This window comes from Micropterus salmoides, unplaced genomic scaffold (genome assembly GCF_014851395.1).
Source record: "Micropterus salmoides isolate LMB-PRFRI ecotype aquatic unplaced genomic scaffold, ASM1485139v1 Ms_hic_scaffold_2, whole genome shotgun sequence".
Taxonomy (NCBI): Eukaryota; Metazoa; Chordata; class Actinopteri; order Centrarchiformes; family Centrarchidae; genus Micropterus; species Micropterus salmoides.
The window spans coordinates 6676980-6703693 of record NW_024041150.1 but is presented as its reverse complement, the minus strand read 5'-3'; the positions used below and the strand labels follow the sequence as shown (position 1 = coordinate 6703693).

The 26714-nt window shown below is 46.0% G+C and overlaps 1 protein-coding gene across 2 annotated transcripts; it reads right to left on the bottom strand.

Annotated features, from left to right (window-relative positions):
• Positions 1 to 4588: 4588 nt before the first annotated feature.
• Positions 4589 to 25177, bottom strand: LOC119911354 (glutamate dehydrogenase, mitochondrial-like). 2 transcript variants are annotated; one of them, XM_038730221.1, is made up of 14 exons: positions 24675 to 25177; positions 17476 to 17556; positions 17263 to 17318; positions 14906 to 14969; positions 14556 to 14650; positions 13638 to 13679; positions 11522 to 11701; positions 9730 to 9867; positions 8848 to 8985; positions 7439 to 7519; positions 7210 to 7333; positions 7019 to 7110; positions 6872 to 6934; positions 4589 to 6446 (listed from the first exon to the last, which is right to left on the bottom strand). In XM_038730221.1, the coding sequence occupies exons 1-14, from the start codon at positions 25078 to 25080 to the stop codon at positions 6327 to 6329; spliced, it is 1680 nt and encodes a 559-aa protein (XP_038586149.1). In that variant the 5' UTR covers positions 25081 to 25177; the 3' UTR covers positions 4589 to 6326. The 2 variants fall into 2 exon arrangements, with proteins under 2 accessions (XP_038586149.1, XP_038586150.1); XM_038730222.1 differs by lacking the exon at positions 13638 to 13679 and having other exon boundaries at positions 24675 to 25170.
• Between the last annotated feature and the right edge of the window lie 1537 nt (positions 25178 to 26714).

Below are 26714 nucleotides of genomic sequence, written 5' to 3'. Positions count from 1 at the left end.
TTTTTAAGGTGTTGTCTAATTTTTGAACAGATTACACTTGGAGATGAAATCGTTTACAATAACATGTTGGAACATTCGAGGTCTGAGATCATCAGCTTCTGGTTTAAAGAGCAGAAATCCAGATTTTAATAGCGAGTAAAAGACTCTGACATCATAGTTTTACAGGAGACATGGTGCAGAGAAGATGTTTCCGCTGGTCGTCCTCACGGCTACACTGACATTATTATACTATCAACAAAAAATCCCACAGTAACCCAAGGCAGAGATTCAGGAGGCCTGATTATGGTGAAATCAGAACTGAGCCAGTCCATCAGTTATTACAAAAGAAGAAGCTAATATATGGTTGAAAATGAACAAACAGATGATTTGTGCTGAGCAACATGTCTACATGTGTGCCATCTACATACCTCCATCAGAACCCCCCTACTACAACCCAGATACTTTCTCTATTCTTGAGGAGGAAGTTAACCATTATAAAACCATGGGAAATGTGTTAATCTGTGGAGACTTGAACGCTCGAACATGGTAAAGAGCCGACACTATGAACACCCAGGGAGACAAACACTTACCTGGAAGCACCTGCTTCCCTGAATGTCCTGCTAGAAAGAGCTTTGACAAGCTGACTAATACAAGCGGTCTGCAGCTTCTCCAGCTCTGCCGTACGCTGGGTCTGTACAGAGTCAACGGCAGACTACGAGGGGACGCTGGGTCTGTACAGGGTCAACGTCAGGCTACGAGGGGACTCTGGGTCTGTACAGGGTCAACGTCAGACTACGAGGGGACTCTCTGGGTCCGTACAGGGTCAACGTCAGACTACGAGGGGACTCTGGGTCTGTACAGGGTCAACTTCAGACTACGAGGGGACTCTCTGGGTCTGTACAGGGTCAACGTCAGGCTACGAGGGGACTCTCTGGGTCCGTACAGGGTCAACGTCAGACTACGAGGGGACTCTGGGTCTGTACAGGGTCAACGTCAGACTACGAGGGGACTCTCTGGGTCTGTACAGGGTCAACGTCAGGCTACGAGGGGACTCTCTGGGTCCGTACAGGGTCAACGTCAGACTACGAGGGGACTCTGGGTCTGTACAGGGTCAACGTCAGACTACGAGGGGACTCTGGGTCTGTACAGGGTCAACGTCAGACTACGAGGGGACTCTCTGGGTCCGTACAGGGTCAACGGCGGGCGGGCTACGAGGGGACTCTCTGGGTCTGTACAGGGTCAACGGCGGACTACGAGGGGACTCTCTGGGTCCGTACAGGGTCAACGTCAGACTACGAGGGGACTCTGGGTCCGTACAGGGTCAACGTCAGACTACGAGGGGACTCTGGGTCCGTACAGGGTCAACGTCAGACTACGAGGGGACTCTCTGGGTCCGTACAGGGTCAACGTCAGACTACGAGGGGACTCTCTGGGTCCGTACAGGGTCAACGGCGGGCTACGAGGGGACTCTCTGGGTCTGTACAGGGTCAACGGCGGACTACGAGGGGAGTCTCTGGGTCCGTACAGGGTCAACGGCGGGCTACGAGGGGACTCTCTGGGTCCGTACAGGGTCAACGGCGGGCTACGAGGAGACTCTCTGGGTCTGTACAGGGTCAACGGCGGACTACGAGGGGACTCTCTGGGTCCGTACAGAGTCAACGGCGGGCTACGAGGGGACTCTCTGGGTCCGTACAGAGTCAACGGCGGGCTACGAGGGGACTCTCTGGGTCCGTACAGGGTCAACGGCGGGCTACGAGGGGACTCTCTGGGTCTGTACAGGGTCAACTTCAGACTACGAGGGGACTCTCTGGGTCTGTACAGGGTCAACGTCAGGCTACGAGGGGACTCTCTGGGTCCGTACAGGGTCAACGTCAGACTACGAGGGGACTCTGGGTCTGTACAGGGTCAACGTCAGACTACGAGGGGACTCTCTGGGTCTGTACAGGGTCAACGTCAGGCTACGAGGGGACTCTCTGGGTCCGTACAGGGTCAACGTCAGACTACGAGGGGACTCTGGGTCTGTACAGGGTCAACGTCAGACTACGAGGGGACTCTGGGTCTGTACAGGGTCAACGTCAGACTACGAGGGGACTCTGGGTCTGTACAGGGTCAACGTCAGACTACGAGGGGACTCTCTGGGTCCGTACAGGGTCAACGGCGGGCGGGCTACGAGGGGACTCTCTGGGTCTGTACAGGGTCAACGGCGGACTACGAGGGGACTCTCTGGGTCCGTACAGGGTCAACGTCAGACTACGAGGGGACTCTGGGTCCGTACAGGGTCAACGTCAGACTACGAGGGGACTCTGGGTCCGTACAGGGTCAACGTCAGACTACGAGGGGACTCTCTGGGTCCGTACAGGGTCAACGTCAGACTACGAGGGGACTCTCTGGGTCCGTACAGGGTCAACGGCGGGCTACGAGGGGACTCTCTGGGTCTGTACAGGGTCAACGGCGGACTACGAGGGGACTCTCTGGGTCCGTACAGGGTCAACGGCGGGCTACGAGGGGACTCTCTGGGTCCGTACAGGGTCAACGGCGGGCTACGAGGAGACTCTCTGGGTCCGTACAGGGTCAACGGCGGGCTACGAGGGGACTCTCTGGGTCTGTACAGAGTCAACGGCGGGCTACGAGGGGACTCTCTGGGTCTGTACAGAGTCAACGGCGGACTACGAGGGGACTCTCTAGGTCTGTACAGGGTCAACGGCGGGCTACGAGGGGACTCTCTGGGTCTGTACAGAGTCAACGGCGGGCTACGAGGGGACTCTCTGGGTCTGTACAGAGTCAACGGCGGGCTACGAGGGGACTCTCTGGGTCTGTACAGGGTCAACGGCGGGCTACGAGGGGACTCTCTGGGTCTGTACAGAGTCAACGGCGGGCTACGAGGGGACTCTCTGGGTCTGTACAGGGTCAACGGCAGGCTACGAGGGGACTCTCTGGGTCTGTACAGAGTCAACGGCGGGCTACGAGGGGACTCTCTGGGTCGCTACACTTACAGCTCAGCTCTTGCCAGTAGTACGGTAGATTATTTCATTACAGATCTAGATCCAGTGTCTCTCAGAGCTTTCACAGTCAGCCCCCTCAGACCACTATCTGAAAAGGGTTCAGTCTAAGTCTGGGGCCCCTAGTGCCTGTGAACTGTTTAACAGCACATACCCATACAGACAAGTACACCCTAAAAACTAAGGAAGAACAACACAGCAAGAAGCAGCTCTGTGAAACTGAGGAATCCTTAGAGTCCAACCAGTTCTGGGAGAAATGGAACAACCTAAACAAAACCCAGCAGGATGAATTGGCAAACCAAGATGGAAATACTTGGATTAATCACTGTAGTGAATTATACAGTAATGATGATCAGTACAAGATATTCACGAAATGGAAAACTCTGGAGGCGGTGATAAAAAAACAACCAACACCCTCTAGATTACCCTGTAACAGAACAAGAATGAACAGAAGTCATCCAGTCCCTGAAAGGAAAAAAGGCTTGTGGTATTGATGGAATCCTCAACGAAATGATCAAATACTCAGACCATAAAATCAGATTGGCTATACTAAAACTATTCAATACTATTCTAGCAACTGGAACTTTACCAGACATCTGGAACAAAGGTTTAATAACCCCAATTCATAAATCCGGAGATAAATATGACCCAAATAACTACAGAGGAATATGTGTATACAGTAACCTGGGAAAAATATTCTGCAACATCATTAATAAAACGACTTCTCAACTTTGTTGATAACCACAATATTCTGCATAAATGCCAAATAGCCGCACAACGGACCCTATATTTACCCTCCAGACTCTGATTGATCAAGAATTAAACGTTAGGAAAAGGAAGGTATATGCCTGTTTAGTTGACTTCCAAAAAGCCTTTGATTCCATCTGGCACGAGGGCCTTTTCTATAGGCTACTTGAAAGTGGCATTGGAGGAAAAACATATGATTTGATTAAGAACATGTATACAAAAAGTGAACATGCCATAAAGATTGGAAACAAACAAACAGTGTTCTTCTCCCAGGGCCGGGGAGTGAGGCATGGATGCAATCTCAGTCCAATTCTCTTCAACCTATATTTAAAATGAATTAGCGAACCAATTAGAGAGTTCCACGTCACCTGGCCTCCTCCTGAACGACAGAGATCAGAGGTCTGCTGTATGCAGATGACTTAGTGTTGCTCTCACCTACTAAAGAAGGTTTTCAGCAGCACCTTAACCTCCTTCAGAGATTCTGTCAGACCTGGGCCCTGACAGCAAACACAGCAAAGACTAAGATAATGATCTTTCAGAAACAATACAGAAATCAGGTTACACACAATTTCTATTTAGACACCACTAAATTACAACACACAAAAAACTACACTTACTTCACACTGGCAAATTACCTGAGCACAATAAAATGCCCTAAACTAAGAAAAATGTTGACACCATACAGACTGAGTGAACACAGCCTGGCCAGTTAAAGTTAATTTGAATTGAACTGAGAGATGGACAGGTGATGTCTTTTTCCTTTTTTAAAATCCATGTCACCTGTTGAGCCCACATGAGTTCTGAAACCTAAACAATAAAAAAAATCAAAAAAGTTTTAATCAAATTAAAACTCAACACATGACTTTTTTTTTTTTTTAAACTTTATTTAAAACATTCCGTTTTAACAAAAAGGGCATAAAAGCTCCCTCACAGACTCCCACAGCTTGAATCAGAGCTGACGGACAGAAGTCCCCTTCCTCCAGCAGGTAGCCCCGCCCCCTGCCCACCTGAGAGATGAAACTTTAGTCTTTAAGGTGTCAGGTGATGGCGGCGGCAGCGCTGCAAACAATCAACACAAAAACAACCAAACACCTCCAAAATCACCTCCGTGAGCTGCTGCGTAAAAAGATGATTAAAGCTTTGAATTGTGCGTCTGTGGCCCCTGTGGGACGGACAGGTGAGTCTCCTCCAGGGGCCGGGAGTTAGCAGCGTGTGAACTCAGCTATTTGCATAGTTACAGACAGAAAGTTTAAACGTTCTGCAGATCAGTCCTGCTGTTTGTACTTTAGCATTAGCTGCAACAGTGTCGAGACCTGAGAGGGAAGAAAACCCAGCAAACTGTCAGAGGAGTTTGGTTTAAAGTCCAATTTACTGCACACGAGCTAAACGAGGAGCTCAACGTTTGAACCAACACGTCAGAAAGAGTGTAGTGTTTCAGATCTCTGAGTTTCAGCCCCTGATTTCTATTCAAACATGTAACTGTGCAGGTAAATGAGCGCAGACCGAAGGAGCAACACAGCAAAACAGAAATGAAGTGAAGCCAGCGGCCGCCAGACTCAATGTAAAATCTGGTTGAATTAAAACACCAGACTTCACAGGCAGCAGATATTAAAGTCCTGAGGCATATGTGCATCGAGTCGTATAAAAACAAGACACAGCTGTAGAGACACCATGTGGCCAGAAGTATGTGGACGCCCAACACCACACTGACTCTACAGCATCCACTCGTCTGGTGTCACGTGTTTATACAAACGGTCAGTTAATCTTTAACTTTAATTGAACAAGTGTTTGAAAAATGATTCAAACAAGGAAACACATCTTCAGTCTTTGGTTGAACGTCTCACAACTGGTACAAAGCAGGAGAGCTGCGAACTACTGGACGAATAGATGTGAGAATAAAAAACACCTTTAACTATTGTGATAATCAGCAACTGATTTTACTTTTTAAAGCAAAGATTCTCCAGCTTCTTAGTTTTCAGGACACCTGAAGACGTCACCTCGGACTCTTTCTGGATTCACCAGATTTATCTTTTTAAATAATCAGCAGATTCACTGATCTGTAATCATTAGTCGCAGTGAAAAGTGGCGCCCCAGGAGTTTTTCCCGACCGAAACCCTAAAGACAGACTCAAGAAAGAGGAAGAGCAAAAATTCACATGACACTGGAAGCAGAACAAAAAAAAAAAAAAAAAAGAAAAAAAAACCCACACAAAGCAAAGAATCAGACGACGCAGACAAAAAATAAATCCACTACTAATAAACAAAAAAAGTCAGTCAGATTATAATGTTTACAGTTTAATGAGCGCTCAGGCTGGGAAACACACCACTGAGGAGTGAGAACGAGTGTCCACATAGTTTTGGCCACAGAGTGTGTTTGTGTAGGCAAATGGTGACAAAGCTTCCCTGTGCTATTAAGGCTTTTTGTCTATATATATTTATATTCATTTATTTCTCTGCAGGTGTATTTGAGCTGATATGTGATTCAGAGGAGCGTCAGAGACAAACTGTCAGACTCTTCATCCGCACAGCTGCTGTATGCAAAGTGTCCTGCAGAGGCGATGGACAACCGACAGACAGACGGACAAGAGACAGGCAGGCGTCTCTATGTGAAGGTGAGGCCGGCCTCGTTGTAAACCTGGAACACCTTCTCGATGGCGTTGACGTACGCCGCCGTCCGCAGGTCCAAACCCAGGTTGTACTTGTTGGCCGTCCGCATGATTTGCTGCATGAGGAGGGAGGAGAGGATGTAGAGAAGGAGACAAGGAGCGTGTATGTAACGTATATGTATGTAAATGTTTCCAGGTCAGGGATCAGTACTTCAAACAGAGTGAACGGTGTGTGACGGCAGCAGGAAGCTGTTTCAGAGACCAGCTGGTGAACAGGGTGGGTTAAAAACAGTTCCTGCTGCCCCCAAGTGGCCAAAAACAGCCGTTACAGCAGGTCTGAGTCTGCAGGAGGAGCCTCCTGGGATTTACTCAGGGAAATGTTCACACAGGTGTGCACAGATTTAGTGTCTCCACCCGGTTGTTTTGCTGTTTACAAAACTGATTTTAAGTTGATAATGAAAGTGAGACAGAGAAGTTTCAGACCGCCGTCGAGCTGATTCACACATGAACATTTATGAAAAGGTGTGTGTGTGTGCGTTACCCTGGCAGAGCGCTCCATGGTGTACGCCAGACCTGAGTGAACGATGTCCTTCTCAGACGCTCCCTGCAACCAGACACATGTTTACAACACCACAGAAGAAGAAGGAGACGTGTAGTAACAGTCGCAGCAGTATGTGTGTGTACTCACAGCGACCCTGGCCTGGAACTCAGAGGTGGGGACGATGGGAATGGCGCCGCCATGTTTCCCAAACTTCCTCTCTAAACTCTCCTGGACCGACACTGGGGAGAGAGAGAGGAGGGAAACAAACTCGTAGTTTATCATAAACCCGTTTGGTGTTTCAGTGGCTGACAGACGTTCACACTCTTGTGGTCACTCACTGAGCAGGTGGTAGTTGGAGTCGCGCTCGTATTTGAAGGTGAGTCGACCGTAGCTGACGTGATTCAGATTCTTCAACCACTCGAAGTACGAAACGGTCACACCGCCGGCGTTCAGGTACATGTCCTGGGACGAGGAGAGGAGGAGCAAACAGAATAAAATAAAACATCATTACACCTGAAAGGTTAAAAAGTCCCACTGACACATGATCTGTCTTTAGTCTCCACTGACCGGGATCACCATGATGTTTCTGTCCAGGAAGATGCGGTCGGCTTCCGGCGTGGTCGGACCGTTCGCTCCCTCGGCGATGATCTGAAACAGACACCGGGTCGGTGTACGGAGGCATGATGGGAAAACAGGACAGAAAAGCAACGGTAAGCCGACCAAAGCATAAATTTTCAAAACAACTGTTTCAATATTTTAAAAGCTTTGAGAATATTTAAAGGCCACTGCTGAGCGTACAGATACCAGCGTCTTCACTTCCATAATCCTCCAGTGGTTTCATGCCATTGAACACAAGAGGGAGCACACATGTAGTATAAATATCTATTTAATAAATGGTTTGTTAAACTCAGTTACTTGAACATTTTTCACTGCACTCCTAAATTTCTTTGTGTGCTCCTAAATTTTTTCAGTTAAGAGCACATGTGCTCTTTGAGAAAAAGGTTAGTGTAGAGAAATTATACTGGGATTGCATGTGCTTCATTTATTTTTATTTGTAGTATTTATTTAGACAATGTGCCAGTACTTCGATTTTTTTATATATATATATATATATACACACACACACACACACACACACACATACACACACACACATATATACACACACACACTTACTGTTTGGGCTCCTGTCATGTACAAGCTTCAGATAGCTTAAAAAAAGTTTCCCTTTTCACAAATATTTCTGATTGTACATGTATTTTAATGTTTTGTGAAAAAACTGAACTGATCTTGGGATCGTGCAGCGACAAAGACTAAAACTAACACTGAAACTAATAAAACCTAAACTAAAACTAAGCATTTTCAAAAAAATAAAAAAATAAACTAGCAAACCCAAGTTAAAAACTGATTAAAACTAAACTGAAATTGAAAACAAAAAGTCCAAACAAAAACTAATGAAAAACCCTAAACTATAATAACCTCGCACCAAAGGCATGCGTCTTATCCACTGTTCCATCGCCACGTCACCATGCAGCGCAGTGCGCCCTGGAGGCAACAGGAAGTAGCCGTGTAGTAGGAAACCAGTGAAGTGGGTTCATCCAGTCATTATACTCTAGAACAGCAGCAGAGACCGCTTCACCCCCACCCTGCACACTTCGTACAACCCATACCAGTTAGAGGGGATTTATTTTAGGAACAATATCCAATAATGGAAATGTATTTAGACACAGCCGCTACTGAAGGTTTTCACCACAGAACTAACGCTGCAAATCCATGAAAAAGAAACTAAAAACTCCTGAACATTAATGATGGGGGGGGGGGGGTATACGTCCACTAGAGGCTCTGAATTTTGTTTTATTAAGTCTGTAGAATCAATCAGAATGAAAATGATCAGAACTATAAACAGAATACAGAAAAGTAAAAAGGATAATTAAAAATATAATAAGAGAACTATCGAGTGAGTGTGTTTGTGTTACCTTGGCCTTGATCTTGTGTGCGTTGCTCTTGGTCAGCTGTTTCTCGCTGGCGGCGGGGATCAGGATGTCACAGTCGGCCTCCAGGATGCTTCCTTCGTACGGCGTCGAGTTCGGGAAGCCCACGATGGTCCCGTTGGCCTGGAGACGGAAAATAAAACAAAAGCCAATTTACCAGTCGATCAATTCATCCTGCTGTTCACAGTTTGCTCATTTGAACCACAGAACTAAAAGCTTTTACGTTGGAGGACCTTTGTGGTGAAACTGGATTAAAAAGTATGTTCCTTTAAGGACCTTCTGCATGACACTGTTCATCCAGCAGGTGGAGCATTGATCTATCCCCAGTCCTGACCAGTCTGTACCCCCGTTCATTCATCTATCCCGAGTCCTGACCAGTCTGTACCCCCGTTCATTCATCTATCCCGAGTCCTGACCAGTCTGTACCCCCGTTCATTCATCTATCCCGAGTCCTGACCAGTCTGTACCCCCGTTCATTCATCTATCCCGAGTCCTGACCAGTCTGTACCCCCGTTCATTCATCTATCCCGAGTCCTGACCAGTCTGTACCCCCGTTCATTCATCTATCCCCAGTCCTGACCAGTCTGTACCCCCGTTCATTCATCTATCCCCAGTCCTGACCAGTCTGTACCCCCGTTCATTCATCTATCCCCAGTCCTGACCAGTCTGTACCCCCGTTCATTCATCTATCCCCAGTCCTGACCAGTTTGTACCCCCGTTCATTCATCTATCCCCAGTCCTGACCAGTCTGTACCCCCGTTCATTCATCTATCCCCAGTCCTGACCAGTCTGTACCCCCGTTCATTCATCTATCCCCAGTCCTGACCAGTCTGTACCCCCGTTCATTCATCTATCCCCAGTCCTGACCAGTTTGTAGTCCTCCAGCTCTTTGGGATCGATGCCGTTGGGGTTCCAGATGCTTCCGTCCACTTCTCCGATTCCGACGCACTTCGCCCCGTTGCGATGAAGGTAACGCATGGAGTGCAGACCCACGTTACCGAAACCCTGCAGACAAAACAGAGGGCACATTAAAACCCATGAACATCCACTGATCCTCTGACCGGCGCTTTGGTCAGGTGTTGTGTTTTTACTACTGGACAGTTTGCCATGAAACATGATGCAGACACTGAATAATAATCCCTTTGGTGATCCACTTCATCAGCACTTTCTTTGGTTTATTAATTAATCAAGAAGATGATTGACAGATTGACTAATTGATTAGTTTATAAAGCATCAGAAAACTTTCTCTTTTCAAATTTTTCACTATTTCCCGACATTTTCTGGTCTTAAATGATAAATATTGATAAGAATTGTTGGTCCCAGCCGTAGTAGTGAAACATGCCGGTTACAGTTTCCCATGATGGATCCAAGAGGACTGAAGGATGAACGGAGGGAGGCTGTGAATCCAAGCTAACGTCACGCACCTCTGCGGTCAGGAAGGGGCAGCCTTCAGTAACCAGATGAACTGAGTGTTTCACGGGTCTGTTGTTTTATTAATAAACACAACAAGAGCACGAGGAGGGGATTCCTCTCTTGACCCGTGTGCCAAAATAACTTTTCCCGATGGTTCACATGTACGTTAACGTCGTCTGCAGCAAACTGAGCCGGCTCAGTTGACATCATGTGACTTCAGTATTTCGGTCACTGGTGGTTGTAAAGAGGGTCAGACGCAGCGGTGGAATGTGACCAAGTACATTTACTCATGTCCTGTTTATAGAAAGCAGCAGGAGACGGCCTCCCTCCTGCCGACCCCGGCTTTAATGTACACATTTTTGAGGTACTTGTACTTTAGTTTATGCCACTTTGTACTTGTACTCCACCACATCTGCAAAATTTTTTACTTCACATTTATCTGACAGCTTTTTACTTACTAATTACTTTAAAAATGAAGATTTTTACCCCCCAAAAATATATAGCACAAATACATGAATAGCTATAAATGAATCTGTTTGGGTCAGCCAGCTATTTGCCCCTATTACATTACAGACTACATGGAGATGCAATAAAGAAAAAATGATATTTTCATCCCCGCCTGGTAAAAAAAAAAGCTCTATTTTAACGCAATAAATCATCAAAACCATCATCAGATAGATTATAATGCAACTGACAGATCGTCTAATACACCTGGAATGCAATTGTAACTGTAGATTTGATGAAAATAAACTAAAATACAACAGTTATCATACAATATTTATAAAATATCCCAGGTGCAATATTTAGTTTAAAACCCCCAGCTGTTTTGACAAGTACAAAACATGAAGATTCTCATTTTCAAGCAAAAATACAAACATCAGATGGTTCCAGCTCCTCAAATGTGAGACTTTTCTGCTGTTCTTGGTCCGACATCACAAGTACACTGAATATTTTGGGGTCGTGGGCTTCACTGGACGACGTCAGGAAGTTGTGATCGGCGTTTTCCTGATGCTTAACAAGCCAAACGACTAACTGATGATGAAAATAATCGTCAGCTGAGGCTCTGATATGCAGTATTTGTTAGTTTGGAAGCAGTCTTCTGACTCAAAGAGCTTAACACTACATGTCACATTCACTCATTCACACTCTGATGTCACAGCCTTCAGCAGTGATTCAGTTTCAGTATCTTGACATGCAGACCGGGGGAACCGGGGATCGAACCCGGGATGAAGAGGACGGACTGTACCTGGACGACGAAGGTCTTGTCCTGGAAGCCGGGACTCATCCCCAGCTGGCTCATGTAGGCCGCCTCGTTGATGAAGTTCTCGATGCCGTGGAAAACTCCTCGGCCGGTGGCGGAGATCCGCCCGTGGATTCCTCCCTGACTGATGGGCTTCCCGGTGACGCAGGCGTAAGCGTTGATGTCCTGAAGGGAAAGAAAGAGAGAGGTCAATGAAAGATTTATCTACAAGTTCTTACTTATTTAAAGCACGTTAGAAGAAGCGAGACCAGCCAGCAAATCAACAAACACACAGCGTCGTGTCCCGTTTCAGGCTCCGCCTCCTTCAGCGTCACTAAAACTAGAGCTGAAACATTAGTTTAACAATAGATTACTCAACAGGAAATTAATCTGCATTTCACCATCTCTGCTGTTTTTAAGCAAAACAGTTTCAGCTTCACAGAAGTGGTTTCCTGTCACCAAACTGAAGAGCTTTGAGTTTTGGACTGATGGTCGGACAAAACGCGACATCTGAAGACGTCACCTTGGATTCAGCCAAACCTGGGTTACATTCAACGCCACTGTTTTACTAACAGTGTCAACGCTTTGCACGGTCGTGTCTGTCTCTCTGCAGCTGAAGGACTGTGATGAAACGTGGTTCAGATCTTCGTGTCCCCCTCAGGATGGTGACCTCTAAGAACGATCTAGCGTTAGCGCGCCAACACGTGTCACTGAAATCACTTGTTTCACTGTGTTTTTAAGTTTTTCCACAGAGCTGAAGTCTCCTCCTCTCCAAAACAAGCGGAGCAGCTGATTACAGCAGGTAATAAAGCTCTTTAAACGTCCCGTTCCTCCGACGCTCAGGTGACTCAGGCGTGATGCTGCAGCTGATCTGCAGCTCCTGTCGGCTGGAAAGGTTTTAATAACGTTTGTGTTTCTTTCTCTGTGCTGGAGTTATTTTAAGACCTGGATGGTTTTATCCAGTTTGTTACTAACTTTATCATGTGGTCAAGCACAGCCTGTAGGTTTTCATTACATTCCAGTCAAATGTAAATGTTGCTCATGGATCGTGGTTACTAAATAATGATGGCCGTGCATCTCTTTGCACGGCGTGCAGGCGTGCAGCCTCCGTCAGCTGGTTAATCTGCCTAATCTTCGCAGGTCTGGAAACGCACAACAGTGGGCTGAAGGAACCTTTTAGTTCCTTGAAAACAGATCCGGGTGCTTTTGGTGGAAACGCGGCATATATTTCCCTGAGGTGTGAGACTGTGTATATGTATACCTGTCCAGAGTGGACGCCACCTTTCAGCCGACGTGGGCTGGGATTGGCTCCGGTGACCCCGTCCACGGGTTAAGAGGTTAATGGTTGAGTGAGTGTTTCATTATGTAGCGGTCATAAAAAGGAACTCTCCTCTGGTGAAGATGAAAGCTCTGTCAGATGTTTCCCATCTATCCTTGACTGGAACAATGTGTCCTCGGTTCAGTCACGGGCAGCTGGGCAGCGAGCACCAGGTTTCAACAGTCCGCCTGAGGCAGCTGTGTAATTATCGTGCCTCACAGAGGCTAAATAGCCTGCTGCTCTTGTTCTTACATCCTGCACACTGGTTACTGGTTGTGCGTTTGGACTCATCCTGACTGAACACTTTTACTTCAGAAGACTCCAGAACACGATGGTGAACATCAGCCTGTCAGCATCGCCGCGTGCTTAAAATTCTCACTTTCTCAAACATGTGACGAGAAACTAGAGTTCGTTTGAGTTTAGGACAGGAACAGGTTTATGGTTAACAAAAAGTAAAACATTATCTGCAGTGACGGGACAAAAACTCTCCTCTAGTATCAAACTGCTCTTTAATGCTCGTCACTCGTAAACCCGAGGATCCCTGAACGTGTCCCAGTCGGCAGGCTGAGATTTATCAGGGGACGCTGTAGAGTCTGAACTCAGGGGAGGCAGAGCCTGAACCAGGACCACGGAAGACCGCACCCTCCTTCATCAGCCCAGGCACCAGTGGAAACCAAGACAAGCCCCGCTCCTAAGCAGGGTTTCCCACACACAAACGCAGGGACTCCCATCCAGTTCAGACCGGCTGAAAGACCCGAGCGAGCCTGAACCCAAAGCTGCAGATTTAAAGAGAAGGAGCTTTACCTTGGACACCGGTCCCCAGGTTAGTAGGGTGGGGGGGTCAGTCTGCCAATAACCAACAACAACAGCTGTGACTTCACGTGTGAAGCAGAAAGACAGACTACAGGGTTACGTCCTCACAGACCGCCGCCCGCCCGCCCGCCTGCTATCAGCGTTATTTCATGCTGAGAAGGCAAAAGTGAGCATTAAAAGTCAACTTTCTGGATTCTTCAACCAGATCTACAAAGATCAGCCTCCAACTTCAGCCGCACGAGCTGGAGCCGTTTCCAGGGTTACCTGGTTCAGACTGAAGGTCGACTTATCTACGAGGTCCTGAGGTCATTTTTTTATTAGGAAATACATGTTGGGCGCCTGAGACCAGGTGGTATAAGACAGGAACCATGTGAACACAATGTGCCTGTATTCAGGTCCTGCACTTAAGTACTAATACGAGCACAAGTCCTGCATTTAAAACGTTGTAACGTAAAGTGTGTAAAGTCGGGACTTCCTCCGGTCTCTCAGTGGCGGTTTAAGAAAGCATACATTGCAATGTTGTTGTCTGAACGGCATCCCAAGTAATGCAGGAAGTCGTTACAGCAGGCCTCAGATCTCTTATCTTCAGCTCATGGCTTTTTTCTTATCTGGAATGCGTTTACATATTTTCTTTATCTCGTTTTATCTCTTATCTTTTGGATGTTATTTACTTTCTACTTGTTTCTCTGTAAAGCACTTGTACCTTTGTTGTAGAAGTGCTATATAAATAAAGTATTATCATCTCTCCTGTATGCATGCAGCGGTGGTTTCCAACTTTATTTGATGTGTAAGTTTTACATTTTATCTGAACTCTAAGTTGCTGTTTTTACTTTGAATTTCTGCACAGCTGCTGCAGGCTTCCTTCTCGTCACCTGACTTTATTTGTCCTCTCCTGACTGTCAGACTCACATAGTGTCCCATGGTGTTGGCGAAGGTGTCGGCGATCCAGGACATCTCCCTCTCCCCGGTGCTCATGTCCGGAGCGGGAACGTCGATGCCGGGCCCTGCAGAACCACAGAGACGTCAACAACACGACTAACTGGTGACGGAACCGCGAGTCTGAAAGTGTCTGTTGCTCATCACACAAGAGGAGTTAGTCAGGCGTGTTGCTTCTTCACAAATGAATGAATGAAGAATAAATCCAATAAAACGGATAAATAAATAAAGTGTCAGTACTTGAATCAATAAAAGCTGCAACATGTTAACATGAAGGAGTTTAATAATAAGCTTCCTGTTCCTGTGATTTAGAGGTGACTCACCGATGAAGCCTTTCTTGGCGAGCTCGATGGTGAACCTCCTGGTGATCTTCTCCAGCTCGTTGTCCTAAAAATAAAAAACACACACCACAAACTGCAACTCTGTTTGTTTCCAGTCTTTCTGCTAAGCTAAGGTTAGCGCGTCCCGACTGCAGCTCTGAACTCACCGACAGGAGACAGAAACTCATCCTTTCGACAGCAGCAGCAGGCTTTCTGTAGCGTTCACCAAACTTAAACGCCTTACAATCACACAATGTGCATTTTCACACGGGTACACAATTATTAAACTGATCTAAATGTAAATATTCTGCACGTTACTGCAGAAACTGTCATTTAAATAACAATGAATGAAATGAACTTTCCTTTATTCTTCTTTTAATATCTTACATTTCGATTCTTGACCTGCAGCACTCGCTCTTTATCTTATTTTTCCTTCTGTGTAAAACACCAAAGTGAATTCCCTGCATGTGTAAACCTACTGACAGTAATGCTGATTCGGATTAAGGGCCTTTACATCACGTGCCTCCCGACAACAACCTATCATCACTAGAATTAATCCACTATTGTGACCTGGACCCAAATAAGTGACACTGGATGGGTGAATTAACCAGTAAATAAATGATTAATTTAAGTGAATTTACAACATTTAAGACTTTCTGAAGGCTTTTTTATTTTTTACATTTTTTTAAATTCACTGTCCTGAACAACTTCCTTCCTGGAACTGTGGAAAGGTCGGAGGTCAGCAGGCCTCGCAGGGCTGCACGCGTTTGGAGGCTGACGTGTTTTGCAGCAGAGAAAAATGGGAAAGCGCAAAGGTCGAGCAAACATGTGCAGAGCGAGAGAGAGAGAGGCACGGACTCCCGGCGTGTCTCTGCAGGCTGATGGCTCAGCATTTCCTGTCGGCAGCGGGTTGACAGGGCGGTCAGCGTACGGGAGGCCGGTGAGGTCGAGACCACAGCGTTATCAGCAGTTAGAGGAACACGCTGCTGTTTACATTTAAAAACTGCAGAATTATTTCCTGGGTGTTTACAGGAACACAGAATATCTGAAAACCTTCATATATTCTAGATTCATTAGACACCAAGTGAGATATTTCAGAACCTTTTCATTATATTCTTATTGTCTGAGATGCACCTGTCTGTGTTCAGTATATTAGGGATGTCACGAGAACTGCAGCGACTGCTCCGCCTCGACTCCTCGAACAGGCCGACGCTTCACCGTTTGATCAACTCAAAATCACCAAAGGTGACGACGCAGTTTGCAGCTCTGAGAACTGAACGTCTGTCCAACGGTCCTGTGACTGCGGGTCTGAAAAGGTCGATAAGATCCATTTCAAATCATCAATAACGTTAGTTTTTCAACATAAAAATCTCAAACTACTGCTAATATATAGAAAAGCCAAGAAAATAAAGTAATTAATGTGAATATATTAACATGAAACCACCTCTCATCTGTCCCGGACATCCTCTCACAGTTGTTAGTTGTTCAGATTTATTTTTTTACTGTGGTATCGACAGTTCTCATAAATATATGGATATAAATAACTTGATTCTTTTGTTTTATTTTATTTATATGCTGGGTGTAGCATGAAGGACTACCAGGCCACTGTGACAGTATCACGACTCATCACGAGGCCTCGGCGCCATGCCATCATCATCAATAAAGTATCGATTCATCTCGTAAATCAACTCATCGGTAAACTGGTTATTTGTTTTTTCTATCAAACATCAGAAACTGATCTTAAGAGTCTAAAACTTTATGATATTCAGTTTACTGAGATATAAAACCCTCAAATGAAACCAGAGACTTTGTTCTTAGAAAATGACCCAAACGACTGATCACAGGGAAAAACCAGTGAGCTGCAGACTCGAGGTGAAACCGCAGGTTTACAGTAGCAGCCGGTAACGAGAGTGAACCAGGAAACCCTGGCAGGAAGCCCGGTGTCAGCTGATGATCCTGATCTGCTGGTACAATCATAACAAATGTTTCTGCAGGTCTGAACGGTGTCCGTTTAAACCTGTTTTATCGTCTGTCCGATCGCTCAGAGACAAGCCAGCGTTTCAAGGTTTGTGTGCTGCTCTTGTTCCCGAGGTATTTATGCTGTTGTGTTTCTCCTTTATATTTATTTATTTGATTCACTTTGTTTTCCCCTACTGTGTGTACTAAAAACATAAAAATAAATTTACTATCAACTTCCTGCTGAGGATCATCACAAGGGGCCCGAAGCCTTTTCTGTCTCGTCGTCCTTTATGTGTTTGTTTTGACACTTTGACTCCCGTTGGTTCAACCTGGTAAACTTCCCTCGAGTCGTGATACTGGAGAACAACGAGTGAGATCAGAAAGGTCGTGTTGAAACTTACAGAGTAGTTCCTCGGGTTGATCTTCACTCCAGCTTTGGCTCCACCAAACGGCACATCTGGAACACCACAACAAACAGTCACTTTCATTTGTGGGCTCCAAAGTGCTGGACGCCAGACGTTTTAAGGGTCAAGACTTGGTTTCAGGGTTCAGGAACGCATTATGTCAATGAGACGTCCCCACGAGGACAGAGGAACAACCGTGTGTGTACTCACCGACGACGGCGCATTTGTAGGTCATCAGCGAGGCCAGAGCTTTCACCTCGTCCATAGACACATCTGTACTGTAACGGATTCCTGAAACACGCAAACAACAAAACGTTTGTGTAAGTAGACTCTTCAGTAAGGAACCAGGTCTCAGTTCCTGTCGAGGTCCAAAGTGTTGGAGCACAGAGCTGCAACACATGTTCAATAAGTTGGCAACGATATTAATAATCGATCAGTCGGTTTGAGTCTTTTCTTTAGTAAATTAAAGGCAAAATTCTGATTCCAGCTTCTTAAATGTGAATATTTTCAGGTTTTTTTGCTCCTCTGTGACAGTAAACTGAATGTCTTTGGGTTGTGGACAAAACAAAACGTCCGGGGACGTCATCTCCGGCTTCGGGAAAAACTGATTTTCACCAATTTATAGACCAAACAATTAATCGACTAACAGAGAAAATAATCGACACGCAGTAACCAGTCTTTTGTTTGAGACGTTTACCAACCTCCCAGTTCGACACCACCAGAAAACCTCCTGGCAGGATGTTGTTACTAAAACCAAAAACTTGACACATCAACATACAGCCAGGAACAAAATACACCATAAAAAGCTTCATGAGCTGCAGCCGCTCACATGCTGAAATGTCCCTGTGGGCTGTTTATGTCAGAGACGGGGTTAATAGAATAAAAACCTAGAACAGGTTAGTAAACATGTTTAGCTTAGCATTAGCATCTACAGTTAGCTTGCTTCTTGCTTTAACTACGACCTACAAGAGTTTAACTCCGACTGTTCATATGAAAAGAGTGCTGGTTTACTTCCCAAACTTGTGGTGGTCGATTAACGTAATCATTTACGTCCCGTTGCTGCCATCACGTTAATTATTACCGTTGGCTACAAAGAGGCTACAGGTTTATTGTTGATCATGTAAGTTTTAATTTAGAAAAGGTTACACTGGGTTTGAGAGTCTGGGTTACAGTCACAGAATCCCTTGTAGCTCTGCAGTATTATAAACTCCCTGGTTTACACACAGCAGGTGATACAACATTCATTATAACCACAAGTGACTTGAGGCTTGGGCTCTAGCTCAGGGGCTCGGGCTCTAGCTCAGGGGCTTGGGCTCTAGCTCAGGGACTCGGGCTCTAGCTCAGGGACTCGGACTCGGGCTCTAGCTCAGGGACTCGGACTCGGGCTCTAGCTCAGGGACTCGGACTCGGGCTCTAGCTCAGGGACTCGCGCTCTAGCTCAGGGACTCGCGCTCTAGCTCAGGGACTCGCGCTCTAGCTCAGGGACTCGCGCTCTAGCTCAGGGACTCGCGCTCTAGCTCAGGGACTTGTGAGCATCTCTGGTTTATATTGGACAGACTGGAAGAGCTTTAAAGATTCAAATATCTGAACCCCAAACATGGACGTCATGCTAACAGGCTGAGTGGAGTCTTCCTGATTTATAACACTGGATGGATGCAGTACTTGGATCATAGCGCACTGTGGAAACTCCCACCTCTGGGATCCATTATCCACGGAGAGCAACTGTTCCAGGTTGACTAGATTAGACTTTATTGTCCACCTTAGTGGAAATTTGTCTTTGACTTTTCCAAAACATAAACATACAACCATGAAAGCACAGTTATGAAATATGAAGAGTACAACACAGCGCCACCATTAAACACAACAACTGTACCGTGAGCGGAAAACAGCAGCAGCAGCGGGAGGGAACGAGGTCTGACGGGGAATAAAAGATCTTATATTTGTCCCGGGTCCCTGAATCGACAGCCAGACGGAGTTTAGTGGGCGCCTACAGATATCTGTCTGGCCTTCCTAAGCACTGTCAAATACGTCACCGAGCTGCTTTTGTAACTTGCCAATCATCTTCTCTGCAATATTAAAACTTTTGGAAAGCTTGTTTCTGTCCCAAGCTGTAAAATGCTTTCCCCGGGCCCCTGAATGCCATCTCAAGTACGTGTCGACTGACCCTGAAGCTCCTCAGCTTCTAATTAAAAACAGCAGCTGGTCGGCTCTCTGAACAACACTCCACTACTTCCGCAGGCTGGCTGTTCAGTACAACGGGGGTGATGTTACTGTACGCGTTCGCATGTTGTCTTAAGACTCGTCTCGTTGGCCCGTCCGCATTCCCCCCGTTGTAAAACATGTGGAAACGTTTGGAAAGTATTTCTGCGGGTGTGTTAAAGTGAGTTCCCTCTGCTGCTGCTGAAACGGGCTGCGTGAGAGTGTCTGGAGTGAAGCCAACACATGCAGGCCTGCTCGCCGCTGCAGCTCAGACAGACCGACGCTTCTTCGTTTCATCACTACACGGCCTTTGAGACGTGGCGTTCAGAGTCTGAGAGCTGCAGCGAGAAGTAAAAACTGTCCACAGGAGCGAGAGAGGAGAAAAGAGGAAGAAGAAAAGAGAAGGAGAAAATAGTAACCTGAGAAGTCAGCGGAGAAAGAGAGAAAGGACGGGTGACTCAGTCAGGGTGTGGTCATCATAACAGCTTTTTGAAACTCTGAATAACTCCTGAGCGGCTCTGCAGAGAGGAAACAAAGACACAACACAGTTCCAGCCACGACGTGTGTGTCAGGTAACGTTTAATGACCTGCCCACAGACACTCAGCTCACTCTGTGCACCAAGACAAGTATTAAGTACTCCACCCTCACAGGAGCCGTACATCCTGCTTCATATTTAGAGAGTTTAATACCCGTCCTGAGTGTCAGAGGCTGCATACCATACTGTGCCAGACAGATTCTAGTATTAATCTACTCCTTTGTCTGTTTAATTATTTATTTATGTACGTATTGATGTGTCCCCGGGGCCACAAACAGACAGCACAGAGAAGGGGGGGGGGGGGGGGGGGGGGCAAATTCTACCTCTGTTCATCACTGACGTCGCAGTTGGAGGTTATGTTGTGCTGGATTATACTGAGAGACGCTCACATGGAGATGATGCAGCTCCATTAAAGGGAGCAGGTCCGATTTCATTGTGGGGCCAAATAATTGAGGCGGAGGGTCAGATCTGGTCTGCAGGTGGCCCCTGATGGATTATTTAAAACCTTTATATAAAGGGGATAACAGTCCAAGAATAAACTGTACACGGCTTCATCTTCTTTTTCTCACAATCTCATATTTGGGTTGATTTAACCAACTTCTTTGTTTCACTCCAACATCTGGAAAGTTTCAAATACTTACTGATACTTGTTGAATATAAACAGCAGCGTCTCTCTTCCCTTTACCTTCCCAGTGTCTGTGTGAGAGCTTTCCCATCAAGACAACCTTACAAAAGCTGCGTTTCCACCAACAGGAACTAAACCCCGGAACTAGGAACCTTTGGAGGAACTCACTGCGTTTCCACCGCAGGGACCAGGGTCTAAATTTAGTTCTGGGGTCCTGAGTTGTTGTTTTAAGTTTTCATCAGTCGGGAGGTTTCTACACAGAGCTGACGTCGGTCTCCTCTCTCAAACAAGCGAACAGCTGATAATGATGCAAATATGATGCCTGTGCATCTATTTGTAGGCGTTCAGGCCTGCAGCCTCCGTCAGCTGCTTAATTTGCCTGATCTTCGGTCTTTAGACCGTGATGGAAACGCACACAACAGTGTGCTGAAGGAACCTTTTAGTTCCTTCAAACCAGACCCAGGGACTAAAAGTTTTTAACAGTTGAGTTTGGTGTGGAGAACCAGCGGGACTCCGCAGCAGGATGGTTTCACCAGAGAGACGGCGGCCTGATCTGTCAGCACACGTGCACTCTACAGCTGGTCAATCATTTATTTAGAAAAGCTTGTTGTTGTGCAGCCCGGCAGACAAAGCTGCTGCTGGTAGAAACGAGTCTGAATAACAAATGATTAAACCAGCCTCTGTGGGAGACACCTGAGGAAACGCCGTCTCACATAACCTCACACACACACACACACACACACACACATACACACACCGCCCTGCTGCCCGGAGCGCCACATGTGGATCCATCCGCCGCTGAAAATAGTCCCAAACAGATGCACTTTTCCTCCCATTGCTTTAATAGAACTACAGCGAGCAGCTGTTTGAGGAAAGATAAAACTTTCAGACAACAGACAGGAAGTCGGACGGGCCTGATGGTTTGGGTCAGAACACAGTGACCACGTGCAGACTGGGGCCCTGCAGTGCGCCGGCTGTTTGTTTCATGGTTTGGGTGCAAACGTAAGAGCTTTAAATCTACCAAGCAACCTAAAAGCAGCACAGGTCTCTGGTCTGAAGGTCCAGATCACTAACAGGACTACTATATTTACTGACTACCACAGCAGCAGGTCCAGCAGGTCCAGCAGGTCCAGCAGGTCCAGCAGGTCCAGCAGGTCACCTCCGCACAGCAAACACAGTTAGTCATTACTCAGCCAAGAGGAGACAACACACAGGACGTCTGCTCAGCCCTCCACAGCTTTTAGTACATGCTTCAAAACTAAAGGTGTATTACTACATCCACTACTGCAACACGTACTGCTACTGCACCACGTACTGCACCACGTACTGCTACACGTACTGCTACTGCACCACGTACTGCACCACGTACTGCTACTGCAACACGTGTAGCTGGTTCCCCTCCCAGCTGGGATCAGTAGCAGATTAGCAGTCAGCGTTTGATCTGCAGCCAGACTTCCTGCGGAGAACATCACCGTCTGATGGGATTAACAAGTCTCACATTTCTGTTGACTAATTGGCGTGACTTTGAGCCCCGAGCAGCGTCCTGAAGGTTTCCTGGAAACATCCCGCCGCTGCTGTCGAGGGAACAGCTACGAGCTGAGTTTAGAGTTCAGGCCCGGCTGAAAAGACGGGAGGAACATGGGAAGCAGGCCTCTGAACGTCTGCGTCCCTACAGCGAGCCTCGGCGTTGCAGAGCCAGGTCACCAACTTTATTAGTACAGAAGCTGTGAAGCAAACATGCAGCCCAGACTTAAATCATCACTACTTTAAACTGCATTTTATCCTGCTCGTGTTGAACATTTAACAACTTCAGCAGAGAGAAAAACATTTTCCTAAAAGTATCCTGCAGAAACATCTGCACATGTTTAACTGGCGCCCGGCTCTACGTGGTTAACTCACACACAGGACACATGTCAGCACTTTAAAGTGCAAACTGCAGAGAACAGGCACAAAACCATGCACAGGTTTTGGGTCAGCGGGTGCTGTAACGCCACCTCCAGCTAGCAGTTTGGCGGTATAACTGCAGAACGACGCGGACACCAACGCACATTGCTGACTCGACTCTGAAGGAGGCTATAAATCAGGCTTTACTCTCAGTCAGCCTGGACTGCTCTCATCAACGTTTAAGACTTTAGTTCCAAACCGGTCTGTCCCTTAAAACGGTCCTGGTTGATCAGGCCAGGCTTGGTCAGGGATTAACTGCTCTACCTCCTCGGCAAACAGAATCTTGCTCAATCTTCTTTGTCTGTTTTTAGGGAGTGCTCGTCTGCACCACGTACTGCTGCCGCTCTCCTACTGAGCAGAATCCCTCTGCCGACCTGGTGTCTGTCTGTCGGTCTGTATTCTGAGTGGGTCAGATGGTTTCTTGGCCTCAAGACGCCTGCACATCTGTCTGTGCTGCAGTCTGAACATCGTGTCAACAGACCACACCGAGCTGCGGTCGCACTACGAGGCAGGAAACAACGAGGCAAACAAACCTTCAGTGCACATCACAGCAAAGTCGCCAGGGTGAAAACACACCGAACCGTCAGCATTCCTGTCAGAGGAGGAACCTTAAAACACCGTCAACACGCACAGTAACAAATATTACGTCACCTGCACACACACACCCTGACTAAAACTACACAAGGATGTGGAATTGCAATTTAAATCAACAAAGCGGTAGGAAGAGTAATCTTTAATTTCACTCTCCTCAGCTGACACAGTCTCACACTTTGAAATTAATCATTATCTTTTTAGGCAAACATGTCAAACGTTTCTGTGAGATGAATATCTTTAGGTTGGTGGATTGTTTTCTGTTGTTTTACAGAAACAAAACAAAACGACGAATCCAGAAAATTATCATTTGCTGCAGCTTTTAAATTACTGCTCCTTTAAAGCAGCTGTGGTGGAAGGATGCAAATAAATAAATAAGGTTAATTAAGGTTACCACATGTTTTTACACACAAATACACAACCATGACATCTGTTCTTTCCTTTAAGGATCTTAGTTAGCTGCCTGAGAGATACTGTCGCTTGTCACGTTTGTTTCAGGTCTGGAGCTGAAACAACAAGTCGCTTCAGTCCAACCTCAAACTTTGGACGTCAATAACAATATTTAGGAAACCTGACTTTTGCACAGGTTACTCATGAGTTACTGATTAGAAGTTAAAGTTCATAGTTTTTAGACACAAAACAAGAGCTGAAACCATCATTAATTAGTCGTTAGAAAATAACTGACTCTTTGTTTTAATCATTCTTAATGCAGAAATCTTAAATATTTGCTGGTTTCAGCTTCTCATGAGGATTTGCTGCTCTGTCTTTGTCTTACAGTAAATTAAATATGCAAACCAAGCGGTTTAAGGACATCTGAGGAGCTGTTGTTAATATGAATGTAACATTTCCTAAAGTTTAAATGAATCTGTGATGAAGCTCCTCTCCTCCTACGCTGCTGTCCTCGTCTCTCCGAGCTTGTTTTGCCTCGTTGGGATCTAATCAGTCCTGTTTGTTTTGTGTTCCCACCTGAATCTGAATCCCCTTCAGACGGACTCCACACACACCTCTGCAACACATCAGAGTCCAGAACCCAAAGATATCCAGATTATAATGAGAGCAAAGCCGAGTTTAATGCTGATTAAAGACTCTAATAATAAACATCAATACTTCTATACTGGTTCTCTGGGTTTCCTCTAGTCTCTCATAAATATTAGAAAACGTCCTTATTCATTAGAGGCAGAACATAAATACTGTCATGAGAAGCAGATGAAATCATTATTACAGCCTTTAACACGTCTCTCCTCCTGCAGTCTAATCTCATTATTATAATATTCACTGTTATGATATTCCTCATGAGATGTGTGTTTTTTACACTTTGACATCTTTTTAAGCTCCTCTGAGTCACTTTATTCTCATGATATTTAATGAAATATACAGTAATGTTCAGATATTTCTTTGCAGAGCAGCTACAGCCAGTGAATCTGGACATTTCTGCTTTTTAAGATGACTAAAACCATTAAAAACAATGCTAAATAGTGATGTTCTCCCTGTCTCGTGTCAGGTGCGGGTCTCACCTCCCTTGCAGGGCGTCCTGTGCTGGCTGTGCTGGGCCCGGTAGCCCTCCACCACCTCCCACTCGCCGCTGTCCCTCTTGATGGGGAAGCAGACGCTCAGGACGTGGTTACACGGCTTGATGATCTTCAGGATCCCGCGGACCCGCTTCCTCTTCTGCTCGGCGCTCTCCCGGGTCCGCAGGCCCTCCACCAGCTTGTCCTCCACGATGGCGGCGCCCCGGTCGAAGAAGCCCTCCACCATGGTGAAGAAGTTCGGGTCGTCGGCCCGGTCCACGGCCTGGCTGTAGCCGCGGTACCGCAGCAGGGACGCGGACGCCGGGAGAGCCGAGTCCGCGGCGGCGGAGCGGCCGGAGCCGAGGACGCTGCCGGCTCCCCGGGAGAGGAGCTCTCCGAAACACCGGTACATGTTCTGGTTCTAGTGAAGCGACAGTGTCGGGAGCAAGCGAGGAAGTGAGCGGGGAGTCCGGACACTTGTACCGCAGCAGCGGCGGCTCCTCCTCCTGCCGCCCCCGCTGCGTGACGGCGTGCGTGACGGTTTACCGCTTTTAAACGCTTTAGTAACGCGTTCACTCTCAGCTGAGAGACCAGAGAGTCAAGTTTACACCTCCGACATGTTCAATTTTAACTTTTAACATATTTACCGCAAAGTTACGGTCGTTTAATCTAATGTCAAACCAACCGGAACGGGTACAAAGGAACTTCCGGTTGAAACATTCAAAATAAAAGCATATATTAATTAAACTTTTAAAGGTTTGGGAGTTTTCACATTTTCACACAATTGGAAATGTATTGAAATACTTAGTAATTTAGTTATATTTAGCTAGTTTTAGTTGTTTTTTAACTTGTACAGGCTGGAACTCTGAGGACACTGAGGTGTGAGTTTCTACCATAGGTGTCATTTACACTGGGGACGCTGGGGACGCTGGGGACATGTCCCCATCACTTTTTTAAAGCAGAATTTGTTAAAAAAAAATAAAAACCTTCTGAAATATAGCTTGCAGTTAAATACCTAATGAAAATGCTTTTAGAAATTCGCACAGTAGGAACATGCAATGCAATTAAAATATAGAAGAAACATGTGCATTGTCCCAAAAAAAGTAACTTGAGCTAAGAAAACAAAACAAGCTACTGATTATAAAATTACCCAAACACGTGCAGCACCGATCAGTAACTTTAACAACTTCTTGACACAGTTTCTTCTTGGCCAAGTTTCCGTTCTCTCCCTGTGAACATGACAAAAGAGGAGGGACGACTAAATCATGACTCAGCAGGACGATATTACGTGAGAAAAGTTGATCTACAGGAGAAACAGATCTGAAAGCAGCACAGAATCTGCAAAAAGAGCTGCACTGATTTAGATTCTGTTATATTTATATTTTGATTTGTCACCTGCCACCTGAATCTTGTGTTTCCTTTTACATAAATAAAAACATTTCCACCGTAAATTGGTGCAGAAACTTTCACCAGAATGCAGGAAATGAAGTGTTTAATGATCAAAATTTACTGAGGGAGGCCCCCCAGACCGCCGCTCTTATAGCTCAGCATTGAGGATATCTTTAAAACACTGTTTAAGGATCTTTTCTTCTCGTTCTTGTGAACCTGATATCGTGTATCGTGATGTCTCGCATCTCTTTACAGCCCCAGTCTGAGCCCCTATGTCACCACCACTTTCAACACAAAATGACGCCCTTGCCTTCTACCAAAAAAAACTTACACATGTTGTGTATTTCACTTGGCTTCTAGTACTAATATATATATATGAGCTCAGTATTTCTAAAATTCAGTGTGACCCTGACAAACAGCAGAAGTGAAACCGATTTAGGCTGATACAGTGGAATAAAAAATAATTGTGTTATTTAATATAGTTCATAAAATGATCTATATTAAATAATATGACTTTTTAAAGAGTGTGCAATAAATGCACCAGTAAGATGAGCAACAAAACTAAAATTCGAATCACTGCCATGTACAGGATATATACAGTATTTCACCAAAGTGAGTCCACCTCTCACATTTTTGTAAATGTCTGATGTGACAACA